Below are 19,690 nucleotides of genomic sequence, written 5' to 3' on the forward strand. Positions count from 1 at the left end.
TGGCTCTCCGTGCACTTCAGGTCATTTTCAATGTGCTAACTCTGGTGTATAAGGCTCTTTGGGTAACTGCTCCTTCTTACCTTTAGAACAGGCTTGTTCCATCAAGACCCCTCCGCTCGGTGGATAGGGAACGGTTGGTAGTTCCATTGTTCAAAGTACAAGTCATGGGGGGAATTGTGCGTTCTTAGTGTTGGCTCACCGGTCACCTTCTTTGCTGGCTTTCCAACAGCACATGTCGTAGCTTGACTTCATTTTCCTGCATGTAATGTTGCCCTTTTATTAGGTTTTATGTTTTTTATTGCAATTTGCTATTTATTTGGCAGATGCTTTTATCCAAAGCAATGTGCAATTTTTAACCAGTAGGGCATGCTGTGATCTGTAGGGGAAACCGGCGTACCCAGAGGAAACCCACGCATGCATGGGGAGAACATGCAACCCCACGCAGAAAGGTCATAGCCGAGTTTTGAACCTGCAACCTCCTTGCTGCGAGGCAACAGTAGTAACAACTGTGCCACCATGCAGTTTTATACTGTTTTATTTGTACTTGTTACTTGTATTTTCCAGCACCTCGGGCGTCCGATAGTCGTGGAAAGGGGCTTTACAAATGAACTGAAATGAAATGTTTTGATTTCACTTGTTGAAACAAACATTCAGGTGACATTTGCTGTGAAATTGTCTTTTCTAAATAAATTGAACTGAGGTTAATAATAGTTGCAGTGCTACTAATAGTTTGAGGATTCAGTCGTCCTTATCTGATCACTAACTAGTCTAACCATTTTTAGTATATAAAGACATAATTGGGAAGAAAAACTTGTGTATTTACCATAAACATAGATATTAGTATTCACTCCGTTTGCTAATGCAGTATTTTAACTTTGCTACTTAATTTTGATGGTTTTATAGAAAATGCATCTCTCCTGAAAACCAAGTGGAAGAAAACCTTAAGTGGTGAGTAATCGGTGTGATCATGTGACCTAGACTGCCTCTGTGCTCCCAACCAGAAAACTTTTTTTTTACATTTATTTATTGTTGGTCAAACATGTTTAGGTTTTGTTGGGCAGCTTTTCTGTGCAATGTACTCCTAGAAATTAACAAGTAACTTGTCTAAAGAATAAAGTAATTTAACTTCCAGAACCTCTGGCTGAATTTGTTTGAAGATTTTCTGTCTCTGAGGTCACACGTTTGTTTCCTTGGTTATGGCTTTAAATAAGATATTATTCTAGTAGAAGTAAATGATTAAAATCTTCATTAGTGTGGAATTCTAGCACCTTTTTAAAAAATCGTTGGTAGACTGCCCCCTACTGTTTGGGGGAGAATAATGTCACATGAAGTATTCCATGCATTTTTTAGCAGTGGTTCCCAACCTTTTTACCCCTGAGGAACTCCAACCCACCTCTCTCTCTCTCTCTCTCTCTCTCTCTCTCTCTCTCTCTCTCTCTCTCTCTCTCTCTCTCTCTCTCTCTCTCTCTCTCTCTCTCTCTCTCTCTCTCTCTCTCTCTCTCTCTCTCTCTCTCTCTCTCTCTCTCTCTCTCTCTCTCTCTCTCTCTCTCTCTCTCTCTCTCTCTCTCTCTCTCTCTCTCTCTCTCTCTCTCTCTCTCTCTCTCTCTCTCTCTCTCTCTCTCTCTCTCTCTCTCTCTCTCTCTCTCTCTCTCTCTCTCTCTCTCTCTCTCTCTCTCTCTCTCTCTCTCTCTCTCTCTCTCTCTCTCTCTCTCCCCTCCTCTTTTGCATAACATCACAATTTTTTGTTACAGAGCAGTAACGCATGAATCTAAAACTGTCCACCTCAAAGCTTGATTCCCAATCCCCCATAACATTAGAAAATTCAAAAATAAATAAAACAAACATCAGTCAATATTTGGAAGAACAACCAGCTAAACTGAGAACATGTTAAATCAATATATATTTATTCTTACATTAAATGAAATCCACAAAAGCCCATTTTAAAATCTAAATAGCATCAGTAAAATATAATTACATCAAGAGGCAGGTAGAAGTAGCTGCCAATAAAATGTTGCTGACTTATTGCAATAAGAAGAAACATTTTCCCCTGAAAAAATCTCAGAATTTTATATAAAAATTAATTTCTACTAAGGATAACCAGATTAAATGTGATGATTTGTCCCAACCTTGATGGCAGGAACATGTTTACCATAAAACAACGTTGTCATCTTAAACAACAAAAGCAAACTGAGGCACTGAGGGCTTGTTGGTACATAAATACAGTGAAATGATAAGAGTATAACTGGACCTTTCATTATAAGTCCATTTAGTCGTGGGCTGATGAACATCAACAAAAAATATTTAGGATTATTGTTGTCAAGCTTTGGCAGCTAATGTCAAACCCGGTGAGGATCAGTCCTCAGCTCGGGGGTTAGCTTGCTCATCAGTGAGGATGCTTTTAGCAAAAGTACAGACGGAATCAGAGTCGCTATCGATAGTGATAACAGCCAGTGAGCTCTTGGATTTTGGCGCTTCATGCTTGTGCCTTTTGGTTTTCTTGTGTTTCTTCTTCTTCTTATGGTGATGCTTGCTTCGGTCGCGTTCTTCTCTGTTCTTGGTGTCTTCCACGCTGCAGCTGCTCCTTCTGGATGTTTTATGACGCCTTTCTTTGCTCTTTTTCTTGTGCTTTGTTGAGAACTCTGGGTCACCGTCAGCACGCGCGTCTTGGAGTAGGTCTTTGGATGAATCCTCCAAATGCCTGGTTTTGTATTTTCGTTTCCCACCTGGTTTGTTGTGATGGGACTTCCGTTTTGTTGAAGGGGAGCTGGAGCAACTTCTGGATTGGGACCACCTCCTGTGCCGTCTCTGTGAATCTCTACTACGGCTTCTGGAGCGAGAGTGAGAATACTTGTTGCTACTGTAATAGTAGGACTGTCTGTGAGTGTAACGCGTCACGCTACCGTTCTTATCTCGTCTGTAATGGCTGTACGACTGGTAGCTGTGGTCCCCGTCCTTTCTTCTATAAACTGGGCCAGACTTGGAGAAGTCTCTGCCACGGGAGTATGAAGAATCGGTTTCAGCAGACTGAGAACTGAGGCTGCTGTTGGAGTTCTCTGGACTTCTGCTTGAGAGCCTGCGCTCTCTACTTTTTGAATTTCTCCTTTTCCTCCGGTACTCTCGGTCCTTTGGTTTATGCCGATCTTTCACTCTATCTTTGCTGTCGTATCTCCTGTTTTTCTCGTTACTGTTTGGCTTTTTGGATGTTTTGTGCGTTCTGGAGGTTAAAGATCTTTCTTTTGAATCCAACTGACGATGGCGATCTGTTTCTGGGCTTTGTCCCACCTTGACAGAGCCGCTTCTGTGTGAAGCTGCAGGGCTACAACTGGTGAAACGGATGTGATGGGGCGGGAGAGGTGCCTCTTCAGTATCCTCAATCTCAGACTCGTTCGAGTCAGAGGAGAGGTGAACCAGCTCAGGAGTCCTCTCTGCTGTCGGTTTGACAAACCCTATGATGACACAGTCCTCGCTGTCAGAAGACACACGGTCTTCCTCGTTGCGGTTACTCTGAGGCACGCCAGCTGGGTTATGTGAGCTCTGCCGGTGTGGAGAAGCCTCAAACTCTTGCATCTCCTCCTCTGAACTAATATCTGAGTCCAAGTTCAAAGGTGTCATCGCTGTTGCTTCTCTCTGCTCGGCTGAAGTGGAATATGACGGTCCAGGCGTCTCGTCGTCCCACAGAGAGTGGCTAAGAGAAGTAGGTTCCCCTGGGGGATCCACTTCTGCAAAGGTATCCTCATCCTCCGAGATAGCAATCACAGATGAGTTGGAGCTGCTGCCTTCGTTTCCGGAGGGGGCGGGGCAGTCATAGACTGCATGTTGGTCATAGGCCTCCATATTGAAGGGGGATTTTGCAAAGCTGAGGAACTCGTGTAGAAAGTGCTCGGTTCGACCTTGCAGGAATGGTCTGAGCTCTCCCTGGATCGCTCCATCCTCCATATCATAACGCGTAATGCGTGACATGATGATGTGCTGAACTATATTGACCAAAGAGCCATGGGCCCCGTACAAAACCATCAGTTCTCTCTTCAGCCAGGGGACCAGTCTGTGCAGGCAGGCTGGATTTCTTCGATAAAACTCAGCAGAGGTGTTTCGGGACCGACCGCCATCTTTCACGCTCTGAACCCTCACACCCCGTCGGTACAGTTCCCTCCTGAAGTTTATCATCTCTTGCTCTCTGACACTGTTCACCGCCCTGCCTTCCCTCGCAGCTCGCCTCTTGGCTTCCAACCTCGTCATCATGCGTCGAATGTAATGATCTCGGTGCTGCTCCAGGGTCGGGCGTGTCGCGGCTTCGAACATGACTCCGTTGTCTGGAGGAGGAGAGGTTCGTCTCGTTGCTCGAACTCCAGTGAAAGTTGTTCGGTATCTGAACCGCACTCCCTCAAAATAGCCAAAAGAGGCATTCTCCACCTGCTGTTTGATTTCATACCTCTGAAAGTCTTGATCTGACTTCACGCTGTGATAGATTGACCTAAACGGCTGTTTGCAGAGCGGACATTCGGCCTTGTTTTTGGACCACTCCAAGATACAGCGAAAACAGAACTTGTGCAGGCAGCGGTCCAAGTGGGAAATGTTGTTGAATCTGTCCAAGCAAATGGGGCACTTGGAGTCTGGCGATGCCTCTCCAGACATCGCTTTAGAGTTTTTACCTCTGGCACTGTTCTGGTTGTGTTGCAGGGCAATCTGGACTGCAGACATGATCTAATGTGGAGAGAAGAAAAAGCTGGAGTGATCTTCAAAATACAAGCTCTTACTTTAAACACCAATAAAGCCAACCTAAGCAGGCTGATTGAATAAAACGCAGTAACTAGAACAGCAAAAATATATAAACCGCTTTCCATCTATGATTAAATTATGGAATTTATTTTATGTTTGAATCATTTATTCACTAAGTTCACAGGGCTGGTGTTATTACAGATTTACATAGATCTTAGTAATAAACAATGGAAAAAGTTGTTGATTAAAATAAACTATGAAACTTTTAAAGACTTGGCTTTTTAAACTTGCTTTGCCTTATTTTATTTATAATTGTTGCTTGTTTATTTCCTCGTATTTTCTATTTTTACTGTGAAGCACTTCGTGATTTTTTTCTGCGAAAAGTGCGATGCATTTAAAAGTTACGTTTCTGCCCCATTATGAAAATATGAAAATGAACACAAACAATTCTCGTTAACCTGAACAGATTTCTACTCTAGAGGACATTTATCACCGTCACAGCCCATATTTTGTCTTTTAAGGAGCTGTAACTTTTGGTTGTCTTTCAAATAAGTCAAAACTAACTAAACGGGACAATCAGAAAGACAACCTAAAAAGACATGGCTCTTATATTTGGCAAGATAATAGAAACGCAAGAAAACGTATTAAATATGTCTTTCGGCACATTTGTTGTGTGTTTTAGTGAATGCTGACGTTGTTACGATCCCGTTTTGATTTGATGAAAATTTAATGTTGGATTAGTTTGAAAACATAAACAACCTCAACAAATAGTCATAAAAATATTCTTATTCGCAGAACAAAGCTAACTGTAGATTATAGCTGGGTTTTTGGTTGAAGCTAGCACAAGGTGGCTACGTTAGCTAGCACGGTGCCGTTAAAGTTATGACACGACGGCAAGGAGTCCGTTAATGAGTTGTAAGATATTTACCTGCGACTTTGACAAACACACATACACACCACTGGCAACGAATTAGGAGTTTCCTTCATGAATAAATCCACTTTTTAGTAAACATCTGTCAGCTAGCGTTTCACCTCCTTTCCACCGGTTTCATAATTTCAACGTTCGAACACTTCCGCTCTTCAAAATAAGAGCACTTCTTTAGACACTTCCGGTTTTATTTATAACTCAAGTGAAAAAGTTCCACTAAAACCAGGCTTTGAGGATGTCTGTAAGACTACAATAACTAACAGTGTGATTTGATCTAGCATGAATGGAATTGAGACCGTTTAAAGACTATAAAACCTAAGATGCAAATTAATCCAATTCAATCACGATCAGTAAAAAACATGATTACAATTAAACAACTTTTCAGGTTCACACACACGAGGAGGGGGGTGAGTACTAACTGCGCAGAAAAGGTGCAGCAGCAGTTTCGACCTGCGAGTGTCTCTCTGCGAGGTAACGGTGCTAATTGCGACACCTCATAAACTGATTTATGACCGCCTCATAAACACCAATCATGTTAAAATGTTCATGCAACATAATAATTTAAAAACCTATTAAAAAGAAAAGCTACACAAAACTAAATCTTATCATGAGCACAAAGTCCTGGAATAAATGATGAAATTCTTCCAGTTAAAACCCAACACCACACTCATTACAGTCAGACATGAAGAATTTTGTAATATTTTATTGTAATATACAGTTTTTACAACAGAAAAACAAAAAAATTAATCACATTTTTTTTTATTTAGTGATGGCCATGGATCTCTGGGAGATCAGGTAACACTTCGCCAGTCTCCAGAATGGTGTCACCCTGTAAGAAAGGTCAATTAAACATCTCAGACAGCAAGTCAATGACGTCAGTGGTAGACAATGATTGTACCACATAAACAGAAAACAGCTAATTAAAATAACACACGTGTATTATTCAGAACTAGTATATATGCTATACTCACAGGTAAAAGCTTGGGTTTCGTCTCCACAATCCCATATGGTTTTGTCTGTGGAGAAAATGTACCTTTTAGCTAGTAATCCTACTGATCACACAAATTAAACTTGAATCCATAAACTGAGTGAGACTGTCTGATTATAGCCAAGAAACAACTGAAGACACAGGAAAAAGTCTAGTCCTATCCTGCTTAATGGATGAGTGAAAACCAGGTGGAGAAACGTGCTACAAACACTGCAAAACTTTTGGGGAAACTTACAGCAACGTGATATTTCACATAGTAGTGAACAATCCAGCCAGGCAGGAGCAGACGTGTGATTGTGAAAACTCCACCTTTGTATGCTTTGTAGGTCTGCAAGAAAACAAACAAAAAGTTATAGAAGCATGTTTAACTGAAACTAAAAAAATGTTCTCATCACAGATCGGATTTTCCATCCACTTTTAGATTAAATTCAATATTTAATTAATAACATTTAAAGTTTTAAGCAAACTGGAGTTATTTAACCAGTCTTCTCTTAATTCACGCGCCAGTTGACAGAAGCCTATTCCCGCCACTAATTAAAAAAATTACTTTTTATCTCATAATTAAGAAATAAAGGTGTTTTATTTTTGGTTTTATCAGAATGGCAGGAATGGGGTGCCATACAATTAGAGCATTACAGGGAGCTAAAGTCATGCCCATCTCCCTCTGGACCACGGGTCCCCAGAAGAATAAAAATAGGAATACAAGTCAAAGGGGCTGAAAATGCAATTTTCTAATTCTGTTTGTTATGAGTCATTGATTTCACATATGATGTCAGTGATTTTTAAAGACGCGCTTTGACGCCAATAAAGAGCTTATTTTCTAACGTGAGGGAAACGTTATTTTAGGTTTTTTGTGAAAATAAGTCCAGGACTAAAAATGTGCATTACGAAAGTGACGACATTGAACCAGACACGGAGAAAAACAGGGAAAATGGCTGTAAGTTCAACAAACTTCAAATCCTTGCTTCAGGAGGAAAAAACCACCATAAATCTGGCTATGTGGTAAATAACAGCTCCGCTAGGGGAGAGGAGATTCTGTGGTGATGTCATAAATGCGAAGTACTGATGTCTGATTTGTAGTGATGCTAATTATGAACTTTTACAAGCTGGTAAATCTCAAAGTGCGTGACTGGCGTGGTCAAAAACACCCATCACTAATGTTCATTTAAATTGAAGTACAACATATGTGCGACTTAGGGCATAAGGCAAAGCGGATTATACAATTACTCTTAGCCCCGTTGATTTGCATTAATTAAAAAAAAAAGAACTTTATTTGGTAAATTTACAAACATAGTACTTTCAAAATGTTGTGAATCCAAAAACTAAATTCAAAAGGAGCTATCTTCGTCGTCGTCTTCCTCCGCTTATCCGGGTCCGGGTCGCGGGGGCTGCATCCCAACTAGGGAGCTCCAGACCGTCCTCTTCCCGGCCTTGTCCACCAGCTCCTCTGGCAGGACCCCAAGGCGTTCCCGGACCAGATTGGAGATGTAACCTCTCCAAAGTGTCCTGGGTCGACCTGGAGGCCTCCTGCTGGCAGGACATGCCCAAAACACCTCCCCAGGGAGGCGTCCAGGAGGCATCCTGACCAGATGCCCAAACCACCTCAACTGGCTCCTTTCGATCCGGAGGAGCAGCGGTTCTACTCCGAGTCCCTCCCAAATGTCCGAGCTCCTCGCCCTATCTCTAAGGCTGAGCCCGGCCACCCTACGGAGGAAACTCATTTCGGCCGCTTGTATCCGCGATCTCGTTCTTTCGGTCATTACCCAAAGCTCATGACCATAGGTGAGGATTGGGACGTAGATCGACCGGTAGATCGAGAGCCTGGCTTTCTGGCTCAGCTCCCTCTTCCCCACGACAGATCGGCTCAGCATCCGCATCACTGCAGACGCCGAACTAATCCGCCTGTCGATCTCCTGATCCCTCCTACCCTCACTCGTGAACAAGACCCCGAGATACTTAAACTCCTCCACTTGAGGTAGGACCTCTCTCCCGACCCGGAGTTGGCAAGCCACCCTTTTCTGGTCGAGAACCATGGTCTCAGATTTGGAGGTGCTGATCCTCATCCCAGCCGCTTCACACTCGGCCGCGAACCTTCCCAGCAAGAGCTGAAGGTCAGAGCTGGATGAAGCTAGGAGGACCACATCATCTGCAAAAAGCAGAGACGAGATTCTCCTGCCACCAAACTCGACACACTCCACACCACGGCTGCGCCTAGAAATTCTGTCCATAAAGGTAATGAACAGAACCGGTGACAAAGGGCAGCCCTGGCGGAGTCCAACCCTCACTGGGAACAGGTCCGACTTACTACCGGCTATGCGGACAGAACTCACGCTCCTCTGGTAAAGGGACTGAATGGCCCTTAACTAAAGGCCACCCACCCCATACTCCTGGAGCGTCCCCCACAGAAAGCCCCTGGGGACACGGTCATAAGCCTTCTCCAAATCCACAAAGCACATGTGGATTGGTTGGGCAAACTCCCATGCCCCCTCCATCACCCTTGCAAGGGTATAGAGCTGGTCCACAGTTCCACGGCCAGGACGAAAACCACATTCCTCCTCCTCTATCTGAGATTCAACTATCGATCGGAACCTCCACTCCAGTACCTTGGAGTAGACCTTTCCAGGGAGGCTGAGGAGTGTGATCCCCCTATAGTTGGAACACACCCTCCGGTCACCCTTCTTAAAGATGGGGACCACCACCCCGGTCTGCCACTCCACAGGAACTGCCCCCGATGACCACGCAATGTTGCAGAGACGTTTCAACCACGACAGCCCTACCACATCCATAGCCTTGAGATACCCAGGAAGAACCTCATCCGCCCCCGGGGCTCCGCCGCTGTGTAGTTGTTTGACTACCTCAGCAACTTCTGCCCCCGAGATCGGACAGTCCATCTCCAGGTCTCCCGAAGAGAGCTATTGACATGCTATAACATTAGTAAATATAAATGCAGTGAACAAAAATAACATAAAGAAAGAGTAGAGTACGACTTTCAACGAGGGTACGGCATTTACTTGCATTCATTTATTTGTTCTCCTGGGTACCCATGAGCCGACCAGAAAGGTCAGGTTCATGATCAACCAGATATTTTTTCTCAAATGTTTGGAGCTGTACATGAAAACATACGCACACGTTATGTGTATATACATATATATATATATATATATATATATATATGTATATACAGAATTTGTCTTTAATGACACATATGATTTTGGCTGCATTTGACCCATCATTAGCTTTTTATTGCAGTTTTATTGGTTTCTTATAATTCGCTGTTTAAATGCTGGATTTGTCAGCCCTCGTGAAAACGCAAACAAAAACAATCAAGCCTGGTGTATGTACTGTTCAGAACAATTCAGTTTGAAAATCTATAAGAAATATTACACCAACTGTAATATTTAATTTAGAAATAAGACATTTAAATCGTATTTCTATCTATTAAAGCCATCATCAGACAAGACAGGCACTCTTATTGACAATGCAAATGAAAGGTATAATTTGTTTTGCAACATGCAAGTAATAACTTGTGTATTATTATTATTACAATTGAATTAATATTATATTCCATTAATTTCGCGTGTTTGCGCCTTTGTTAACGGCACTGGCTCATTTTAGTACAGAACTGCTGGGACTCACGTAAAGCCTCCACAGGCTTTTGGGCTCCAGGAAGCTAGCCCAGAACTTAGCGACGGGGCCTGGAGGTTTAGCTTGAACCACGGGCTCCCTCGGACTGAGCTCCTGGTCCTTCAGCCACTGCCTCCGGAGTTTCACTAACTGGTCAAAACGCAGCTTCTCGTCTGGTGTGTAGCCAGACATGGTTCACTATTGAATATTCAACCTGAAAAAGCTACAATGACACCATGGAGGACACTTTACAGATACCGACGAACAGGAAGTAGTAGTAGAAGAAGAAGTGTGACGTAGGTAAATGGTTGAGATGTTTTAGGGCGACACCTGCTGGACACTAATGTTTACCGGAAAAACTCTATCAAGTAACGATAAATACCAAATTCTTGAAGGACACAAGTTGGAAATGCTCTAATTTGTTTGTGACTATTAGCTTTTTCCACTAAACACAAATTGAGCAAGTGTTTTTATATCATTATGCTACAAATTTTAATCAACTAAATTTTAATACAAAAGACATTTAACTACACAGTCATTGTCTTATCTTGAAATGGGGAACCTTCAATAAGATGTTTTTCCCCCTTTGTTGTTTAAGTATTTATTAATAATAATAATAATAATAATAATAATAATAATAATAATAATAATAATTATTATTATTATTATTATTAGTAGTAGTAGTAGTAGTAGTAGTAGTAGTATTAGGCCCAGAAGAAGCTTTATAACCACATTGTTTTCTCAGCCAGGAATTTGATTTTAGTTGAGGAAAATAATTCTAAAATGTTTTTGAAACAGTAATAGAACTAAAAACAACATATATTTTCTAAATTTGGTTATTATTTCATTGAATGGAATAAATATTGTGGGCAACATTTGTCTTAACGTTTAAATTGACCTGCCATACTATAAAAAAACCGCCATATGAACATTTCTAAATTATTCAACGGACTTTATATGATAAACAAATGAAAATAAATAAATAAATAAATAAATAAATAAATAAATAAATAAATAGTAGTTTATCTTTATCTGAGCCTTTTACTTTGAAACGTTAACCGGAAGTGGTTTTCGAAGCGTCAGGTGACCCAACATGTCTGCCATTTTTTGCATAATGCCTTCAATTAGCGTTCAATAACGTTACGCGCTTTGTTGGATTGAAGTTTAACAAAGTGTGAGTTCACGCATGCTTAGGACATTAAAACGTCATAAATACTTCAGAAAGGTAATACTTCGCAGTCGTATTCTGATTCAAACTCGTCGTTAAGCTAGTTGGTCGCTATGAAAAGTATATAAGAGCGATGCTCAGCATATTCTTGAAGAGTTCAATAATACTAAACTGGTTTCTTGTTATCAAAATGAGATTCAAATCCGTTTGGCGTTTGAAAAAATGTTTTATGGTTCTCCGAAGTAGCTAAGCTAGAAAGCTAGCTCGTGCTGGTAGCACCCAGTTAGCTTCAACCTGATACGTCATGTACGAGAGTCCAGTATGGATTTATTAATGCGTAATAACAGGTGTGTTGATTACAGAAGAAATTTGTACACGGTGCTTTTGATATTTGCACACTTTTTTTTTTGCTTAGAAAACTTGAAACTCCATTGAAAACGTATTACGTGTATAACGTTTTCAGTCAGCATGCCAAATTCCGAATAAACATCAGTGGTTGTAAGTGTGTGCGTTGATTGAGGGTATGGTGCGCTCATGTGCTTAAAAAGGTTTTATTTCTGAGACTTATAGTTGTATTTACTTTCCCCAGGACTCTCCCAGACCTTGGATGGAGTCAGCATTAAAGTTTTTGTTGTGCTGCTTCATCACACGGAGGGACCTCGGGTTTCAGGAGTCGGGCTGTGGTGCACATCGGCGTGAGAAAAATGGTCAAATACTTTTGTAACAACACAGACATCAAGAGTACGTGGGACCATGTTGTCTCTGCTTTTTGGCAGAGATATCCTAATCCATTCAGGTACTGAAAGAATACCTCTGCTTTTACTTTATCATATTCATTGTATTACCTTTTGCCTATCTGTGACGTCTTGTTGGTTGTTTGTACAGTTTTGTAGCAGTTAGTCAGAAGCTCGCCCATCTACCTTCACCCACGACGTGTTCATTATAATTAAATGGCTGTTGAAGAGACACAACAAAACATGTAATGGATAGTTAAATGTACACGTCTTAAATGTATTGATGCAGCAACATGACATTTGTTACTACAGATAGAGGCAGACCGATATGTTCTTTTTAAGGCCAATACCGATTTTTAAAGAATTTTGTTGCTGATGGCCGATATCTAAAGCCGATGTATATACGTTTTAGCAGCACACTCATTGTGAAACACAACTTAACACTCACTGTGTGCAATGTAAATTAAATAAGTCAATACATCTCTCAATGTTTAAATATAAAACAATTCAAAACTGAAGCGCACAGCTGATTGCACCGTGTTTTATCACCCAGACTACTGAGACTAAAACCCAAAAGAACCTCAGTCATTAAAACAGAGAAGTGAGAAAAGGCACCCAACAGAGATGGACTCATAAGGCATTTGTTTATACTGGAGACCACTGCAAATGCGTTGGAAAAAAAACAAGTGAACTGAATTTTTGATGTTTGGTTGCATACAGAAAAACCAAGACGTCCTAGTGGGTCACTGTTATATGCAGCATCTTAAATATATAAAAACCCTTGGCTGGTCTTGCTGTCTGTTTGTCAGCACCCATGTCCTCACCGAGGACGTTGTGTACCGAGAGGTGACAGCGGACAACCGGCTCCTCTCCAGACGCCTGCTAATGAAGACCAATCGGCTGCCTCGCTGGGCCGAGTGTTTGTTTCCTGCCGGCATGTCTCGCTCCGTCTACATCATAGAGGACTCCGTCGTGGATCCCGTTAGCAGGAGCTTGACCACCTACACCTGGAACCTCAACCACACAAAGCTCATGGTGAAGACCTCTCGCTCTCTGCTAGTTTTTCCTCTCTGCCATTGGTCATATTTCAGTACCACATGGTCTAAGGGCTTTTGTTCTGCATGTTATAGATAGAAAGAATTTATTTTTCTGTCAAGTAATGAACAAGAAGTCCCGTGATCCTAGCAGCTCTTTGAAAATCACATTTTTCTCTCTAGTCTGTGGAAGAGCGTTGTGTTTTCCAAGACTCGGCCAAGCAGCCGGCAGCCACACAACTGAAACGGGAGGCGTGGATTTCTTCAAGCGTTTTTGGGTTTTCTAAACCCATCCAGGTACTTTAGATCTGTCAGGCTTTGTCCAAGAGTTTCACCATCAGAAGTTAATGCAGCAGATGGGCGTAGGGGACTATTTTCCTGTTCAGCCTGCATGAAAAACTCAGAGTGACCAATTATAATCATTAAGAATAACTTATAAATGGTTTTTCATTGAAGTATCGCTTTAAGATACTTGTTGAGTCACTGGATAAAATCAATCTTTGCTTTGTTTTTTTTCTCCTGTCACATTCAGTTAAGCTTGAGGGTGAGCACGTTCATCATGACTGAGTTATTGTGCTCCTCGTTTGTCCCCATAGATGTCTTGGTGTTTATTTCTTCTGCAGCTTCAAAAAATACTGTGTGCATCAGTGGTGACTGACCATTTTAAAATCTCTCCCAGCCCTTTGATTATTGACTCAGTGTCTTGTTATTCTATACATTTGCAGGACTAGATGGTTTGTAAGCAGCAAGAACCTCACGTGCTTTCATATTTAATCTTTCATGTGTTTTGTAGGGAATAAGGACTTTTATATTGTCTTTTTATGTTGGTAAATGCTGTTAATCTGCACATACACATAATAAACCATCAGCTCTAAGACAACAAGTGAAATCTATGATAAAACTACATGAGCCCAAAGGTGCAGAGGCTTTCTTAAATGTTACCACACAAGAAAGGGACATGAGGATTAGCTGGTGGTCTAGCTGGTCTAAACCGGTCCCTATTGTGTTTTTTCTCAGGAGTTTGGATTGGCTCGCTTCAAGAGTAACCAGGTGAAAGCCATGAAGGGGCTGGAATATGCTCTGTCCAACCTACAAGGTATGTAAACGTCACACCTACGCATGTAATTCTCACAGGAGAACATGGAAACTATCATTAAAGTGGATTAAGAGCCGATAAATGTTACTAAACAGGATATAAGCTCAACATAATTAAAATTTATACCATAAACAGAATATTAAAGACAAAACTGATGTCAGAATCAGGAAAATGTTTCAGCTTTGAAAAGTGATATGTATCCCCCCCCCAAACACACACACACACACACACACACACACCGTGATGCTGATGCAGCATGTTGTTTAACAGGGAGTCATCCCATTGTTAGTGGTTCTGTCTCGTTGCCCCAGTGTTGATGGCACTGCAGGAACCGGCATCAGGTGGGAGGTATTCTCCGCCTCCTGGCCTCTGGGGTCACATGATGCCACATCTGTGCCAGTAGCCTGTAGCTGAGCTAGTGATCTAGTTTCTCCTCTCCTCCTTTTAGCGCCAGAACTCATTTAAAAAGTGTAATTAAGTTGAGTTTAATGAGTTGGAATATGGTAATTTTGTTCCCTAAATCAAAATTTAACAAGTTCTTGTCATAAATAATTTGCAGCATGAGTCACGTTGCACCACTGCGACCAGCTTCAGTCTAGAAAATGATTGAAAACTATCACTGAACTTTTGTTGATCCTGTAAATCATTCATAATGCAGGTTATTATACATGCAATGAGGATAATGCATGGCCTGAGGTCGTCCCCTGGCATTAGATGTCAAACATGTTTTGTTTGGTCGTTTATCTGGTTGACAGTCTGAGCGCTTTTGTATAAAAACAAATAGAAAACGGTTTATAGTCTGATTATCACGGAGAAGAGCTCCAGTGGTGTTTCACACGTGTATTAGTGTTTAAGTGTTGGGTTGTTTCCTACGTTTACTCTCCCATAATAAAACATGTTGGATCATGCATGTGCTCCTCTGGTTTCAGCTGAAACATAAAACAAGTCCTAGCTTTTTTATTTCCTGCTTTAGTCGCCATAATCCTGCACAACATCTGTTTTCTGTGTTGCTGCTCAGAGTGAAGAATAGCACAGAAGCTTTGCATCATGTGGTTGGTGTAGCTAACCGGCTAACAATTTAGAAAGTTGGAGATTATTTTTTTATTAAATAGTTTTTATTGTAAATGAGGAAAGAACCCAAGAAATCTTTATCGTCTCTGATATTAAAACACACATTTTTACATGCTTTTACCGCAACAGTAAAGTAGTTGTCTTTGGGCGGCAGTCCTTGCACCTTTCAGCGAATGATTACAGCTGTGCTTTGTCATAAAGTAGTCCCAAGTCTAAAATGGCGTCTGATTCCTTAATGTTACTAATTATTTTCACTTGCATTTAGTCTGATTATTTACGTCCCCAAGCAGAATTAGAATCACGATTGAGTCATTTTAATGACTTTTTCACACTCAAGGCTAGTTCGTTCCATTCACTTACATTGTTTTATGCTAAGCTAAAGCTAAAAGAGTACTGCCGGATAAGAATGACTGGGATGGTTACAAATATTTTTCTTCCTACTTATCTAACTATAAAGAAAATAGCAACAGACACAGTTTGACTTTTGGGTGGAGCCACAAAATGAAATTGTATGTAGGGCACCCATGTGGCCAGCGCCAGCCCTATCAGCAGCCGGCCAGAGTTGTACAAGAATCAGCTATCCGTGTTGGCTCAAGTGCAGAATTGACCAATTTCTAGTTTTTATTCCTGACCAGATGCCCAAACCACCTCAACTGGCTTCTTTCGATCCGGAGGAGCAGCGGTTCTACTCCGAGTCCCTCCCGAATGTCCGAGCTCCTCACCCTATCTCTAAGGCTGAGCCCGGCCACCCTACAGAGGAAACTCATTTCGGCCGCTTGTATCCGCGATCTCGTTCTTTCGGTCATTACCCAAAGCTCATGACCATAGGTGAGGATTGGGACGTAGATCGACCGGTAAATCGAGAGCCTGGCTTTCTGGCTCAGCTCCCTCTTCCCCACGACAGATCGGCTCAGCGTCCGCATCACTGCAGACGCCGCACCAATCCGCCTGTCGATCTCCCGATCCCTCCTACCCTCACTCGTGAACAAGACCCCGAGATACTTAAACTCCTCCACTTGAGGTAGGACCTCTCCCCCGACCCGGAGTTGGCAAGCCACCCTTTTCTGGTCGAGAACCATGGTCTCAGATTTGGAGGTGCTGATCCTCATCCCAGCCGCTTCACACTCAGCCGCGAACCTACCCAGCAAGAGCTGAAGGTCAGAGCTGGATGAAGCTAGGAGGACCACATCATCCGCAAAAAGCAGGGACGAGATTCTCCTGCCACCAAACTCGACACACTCCACACCACGGCTGCGTCTAGAAATTCTGTCCATAAAAGTGATGAACAGAACCGGTGACAAAGGGCAGCCCTGGCGGAGTCCAACCCTCACTGGGAACAGGTCCGACTTACTACCGGCTATGCGGACCAAACTCACGCTCCTCTGGTAAAGGGACTGAATGGCCCTTAACAGAAAGCCACCCACCCCATACTCCTGGAGCGTCCCCCACAGGGTGCCCCTGGGGACACGGTCATAAGCCTTCTCCAAATCCACAAAGCACATGTGGATTGGTTGGGCAAACTCCCATGCCCCCTCCATCACCCTTGCAAGGGTATAGAGCTGGTCCACAGTTCCACGGCCAGGACGAAAACCACATTGCTCCTCCTCTATCTGAGATTCAACTATCGATCGGACCCTCCTCTCCAGTACCTTGGAGTAGACCTTTCCAGGGAGGCTGAGGAGTGTGATCCCCCTATAGTTGGAACACACCCTCAGGTCACCCTTCTTAAAGATGGGGACCACCACCCCGGTCTGCCACTCCACAGGAACTGCCTCCGATGACCACGCAATGTTGCAGAGACGTGTCAGCCATGACAGCCCTACAACATCCATAGCCTTGAGATACCCAGGAAGAACCTCATCCGCCCCCGGAGCTCCGCCGCTGTGTAGTTGTTTGACTACCTCAGCAACTTCTGCCCCCGAGATCGGACAGTCCATCTCCAGGCCTCCCAGCTCTGGTTCCTCCTCGGAATGCGCATTGGTGGGATTGAGGAGCTCCTCAAAGTATTCCTTCCACCGTCCGACTATAGCCCCAGTTGACGTCAGCAGCTCCCCATCCCCACTGTAAACAGTGTGAGCGAGTTGCTGCCTTCCTCTCCTGAGGCGCCGGACAGTTTGCCAGAACCTCTTTGGCGCCGATCGATAGTCTTTCTCCATGGCCTCACCAAACTCCTCCCACGCCTGAGATTTTGCCTCGGCAACTGCCACTGCTGCACCCCGCTTGGCTATCCGGTACCTGTCTGCTGCCTCCGGAGACCCACAGACCAGCCTCGCCCTGTAGGCCTCCTTCTTCAGCCTGACGGCTCCACGAACCTCTGGTGTCCACCAGCGGGTACGGGGGTTACCACCACGACTGGCACCGGCCATATGTAAACGTTAGTCACCATAATGCTAACAAAAGAAATATGCTAGCCCAAGCTAATGCTGGCTCAAGCTATTGCTGTTACTAGCCTGAGCTACAGATCCACAGAGGTTCCCGCTGAGTTATCTGGATACCAAACACAAAGTTTCTAACTTCAGACAGTCATGGAGTGAACCAGCCAATCAGCACACAGCTCATTCATTATTCATGCCCTGGCCAAGTGGGTGGGGCAAACCAATTCAATTCAAGTTTATTTATATAGCGCCAAATCACGACAAGAGTCGTCTCAAGGCACTTCACATAGTAAACATTCCAATTCAGGTCAGTTCATTAAGCCAATCAGAAAAAAGTTTCCAATATAAGGAACCCAGCAAATTCCATACAGCAATCCTCATACTAAGCAAGCATTTAGCGACAGTGGAGAGGAAAACTCCCTTTTAACAGGAAGAAACCTCCAGAGAATCCTGGCTCAGTATAAGCAGCCATCCACCACGACTCACTGGGGATCGAGAAGACCGAGCAGACACGCGCGCCCGCACACACACACACACACACACACACACACACACACACACACACACACACACACACACACACACACACACACACACACACACACACAACATATTTATCAAGTAGGGTTTCTATGGTTACATTGTGATTTCTTAGTAAATATTCCATTCTAGGGCTTTATTATGGGGGGTGTTTGGCCATTTATCAGGGCTCCTGGGTCATTTTAACCCCAGCAAAGACTATTTAGAGCCTCAAAGTAGATTTTCCATTGGTAAATAAAAACGTTGTTCTGGGACCCTTTACCTCTGAGTGATGAGTTTCTTTGCTCCTGTACTTTTAGTCACAGTTTTGTTTCTGGAAATGAAAGAATTCAAGAATACATGAAGTTCTTTCAGGATGTCTTTCTGTCTTGGTTCTGCTTCTTGCTCCATCTTGAGGTTAAGGGTTCACCGTCGGACCAGATGCAAATAGACTCTACAGCCCACGGCTCTAGATCCAGTTCATACCAGCTTGCTAACCAGGCTTCTTCTTTTTTTAATTAGATTTGCAAGTTAGCTCAGTTATACCGTTTCAGTTCTTGTATATTTATCAATTGTAATGTTAATGTAACGCTGGATAAGCATTTTATCCTTCCTGTTTATTCTTGTTCTGATGCATTCTGGTTCTTCAGGAGAAACGCCCCAACGGCTGCTCAGGGACACGGTGAAGGACGCATCAGAGAAGGCCAAAGAGGCAGCGAAGACCCTGGCCTCTGCTGCTGCTGGCTCCGCCCCTCAGAAACCCCAACAGTACGTCTGACGGGGAGGCGTGGCAGCTGCCGCACTGACACCTCCACCTTTTGATCATCCTGAGGTGTGAAATCTGTTGAATTGACTCCCCTGCTTAAACGTTTACCTCTTCCTGTCGGCACTCACTGTAGATGTCTGTTCTGATCTCAGGTTCGGAGTTTTGTATCAAAATTTCTGCCTTTTAAGCATCTTTTACAGCTTTAACTGTGAATTTGTCTACAGAAGACTGGCTTTACTTTCTTTTGTGCATTTTTACATTTAATTACAGCAAGTTCGCATTAGACCAATTTTTAAAGGTGTGGAACACTGAAATAACATTTTTTAAATTATTATTTCTGATTGTAATTGGTCCCTCAGTTTTTCATGCAGGCTGAACATGAAAATGGTCTCCTACACCTATCTCCTGCATTAACTTCTGATATTCTGAAAATATATGGTGAAGCACTAGGATTAGAAAAGCCTGACAGCTCTACTTCACACTGTCCCTTAACATCACCCATCTTGACCCATGATGACGTAGGTTTAACGTCCAGGAAACAGCAGAGAAGGTCTCGACAAGTAGCAGCTTAGCTAGCATTAGCAATTCCACCACACAGCAGAACTTCTCCAGGCTTGTGATATTTGTGGAGATAAAACATCCACGATGCAAATCAGTGATAGTCGTGTTGC

At 42.9% G+C, this 19,690-nt stretch overlaps 3 protein-coding genes across 4 annotated transcripts; 1 reads left to right on the plus strand and 2 right to left on the minus strand.

Annotated features, from left to right (window-relative positions):
- Positions 1-1,887: 1,887 nt before the first annotated feature.
- On the minus strand, positions 1,888-5,783 carry toporsa (topoisomerase I binding, arginine/serine-rich a). Its single transcript, XM_015943727.3, has 2 exons — positions 5,645-5,783; positions 1,888-4,701 (listed from the first exon to the last, which is right to left on the minus strand). The coding sequence occupies exon 2, from the start codon at positions 4,696-4,698 to the stop codon at positions 2,353-2,355; it is 2,346 nt and encodes a 781-aa protein (XP_015799213.3). The 5' UTR covers positions 4,699-4,701; positions 5,645-5,783; the 3' UTR covers positions 1,888-2,352.
- Positions 5,784-6,327: 544 nt separating this feature from the next.
- On the minus strand, positions 6,328-10,552 carry ndufb6 (NADH:ubiquinone oxidoreductase subunit B). The gene is made up of 4 exons (XM_015943728.3): positions 10,269-10,552; positions 6,868-6,960; positions 6,616-6,660; positions 6,328-6,473 (listed from the first exon to the last, which is right to left on the minus strand). The coding sequence occupies exons 1-4, from the start codon at positions 10,446-10,448 to the stop codon at positions 6,408-6,410; spliced, it is 384 nt and encodes a 127-aa protein (XP_015799214.1). The 5' UTR covers positions 10,449-10,552; the 3' UTR covers positions 6,328-6,407.
- Positions 10,553-11,322: 770 nt separating this feature from the next.
- LOC107375285 (PRELI domain-containing protein 1, mitochondrial) lies at positions 11,323-19,396 on the plus strand. Of its 2 annotated transcripts, none has more exons than XM_015943730.2 (6): positions 11,323-11,430; positions 12,014-12,220; positions 12,968-13,193; positions 13,376-13,489; positions 14,210-14,288; positions 18,904-19,396. In XM_015943730.2, the coding sequence occupies exons 2-6, from the start codon at positions 12,129-12,131 to the stop codon at positions 19,029-19,031; spliced, it is 639 nt and encodes a 212-aa protein (XP_015799216.1). In that variant the 5' UTR covers positions 11,323-11,430; positions 12,014-12,128; the 3' UTR covers positions 19,032-19,396. The 2 variants fall into 2 exon arrangements, with proteins under 2 accessions (XP_015799216.1, XP_015799215.1); XM_015943729.2 differs by having other exon boundaries at positions 11,343-11,481.
- Positions 19,397-19,690: the final 294 nt, after the last annotated feature.

This window comes from Nothobranchius furzeri, chromosome 6 (genome assembly GCF_043380555.1).
Source record: "Nothobranchius furzeri strain GRZ-AD chromosome 6, NfurGRZ-RIMD1, whole genome shotgun sequence".
Taxonomy (NCBI): Eukaryota; Metazoa; Chordata; class Actinopteri; order Cyprinodontiformes; family Nothobranchiidae; genus Nothobranchius; species Nothobranchius furzeri.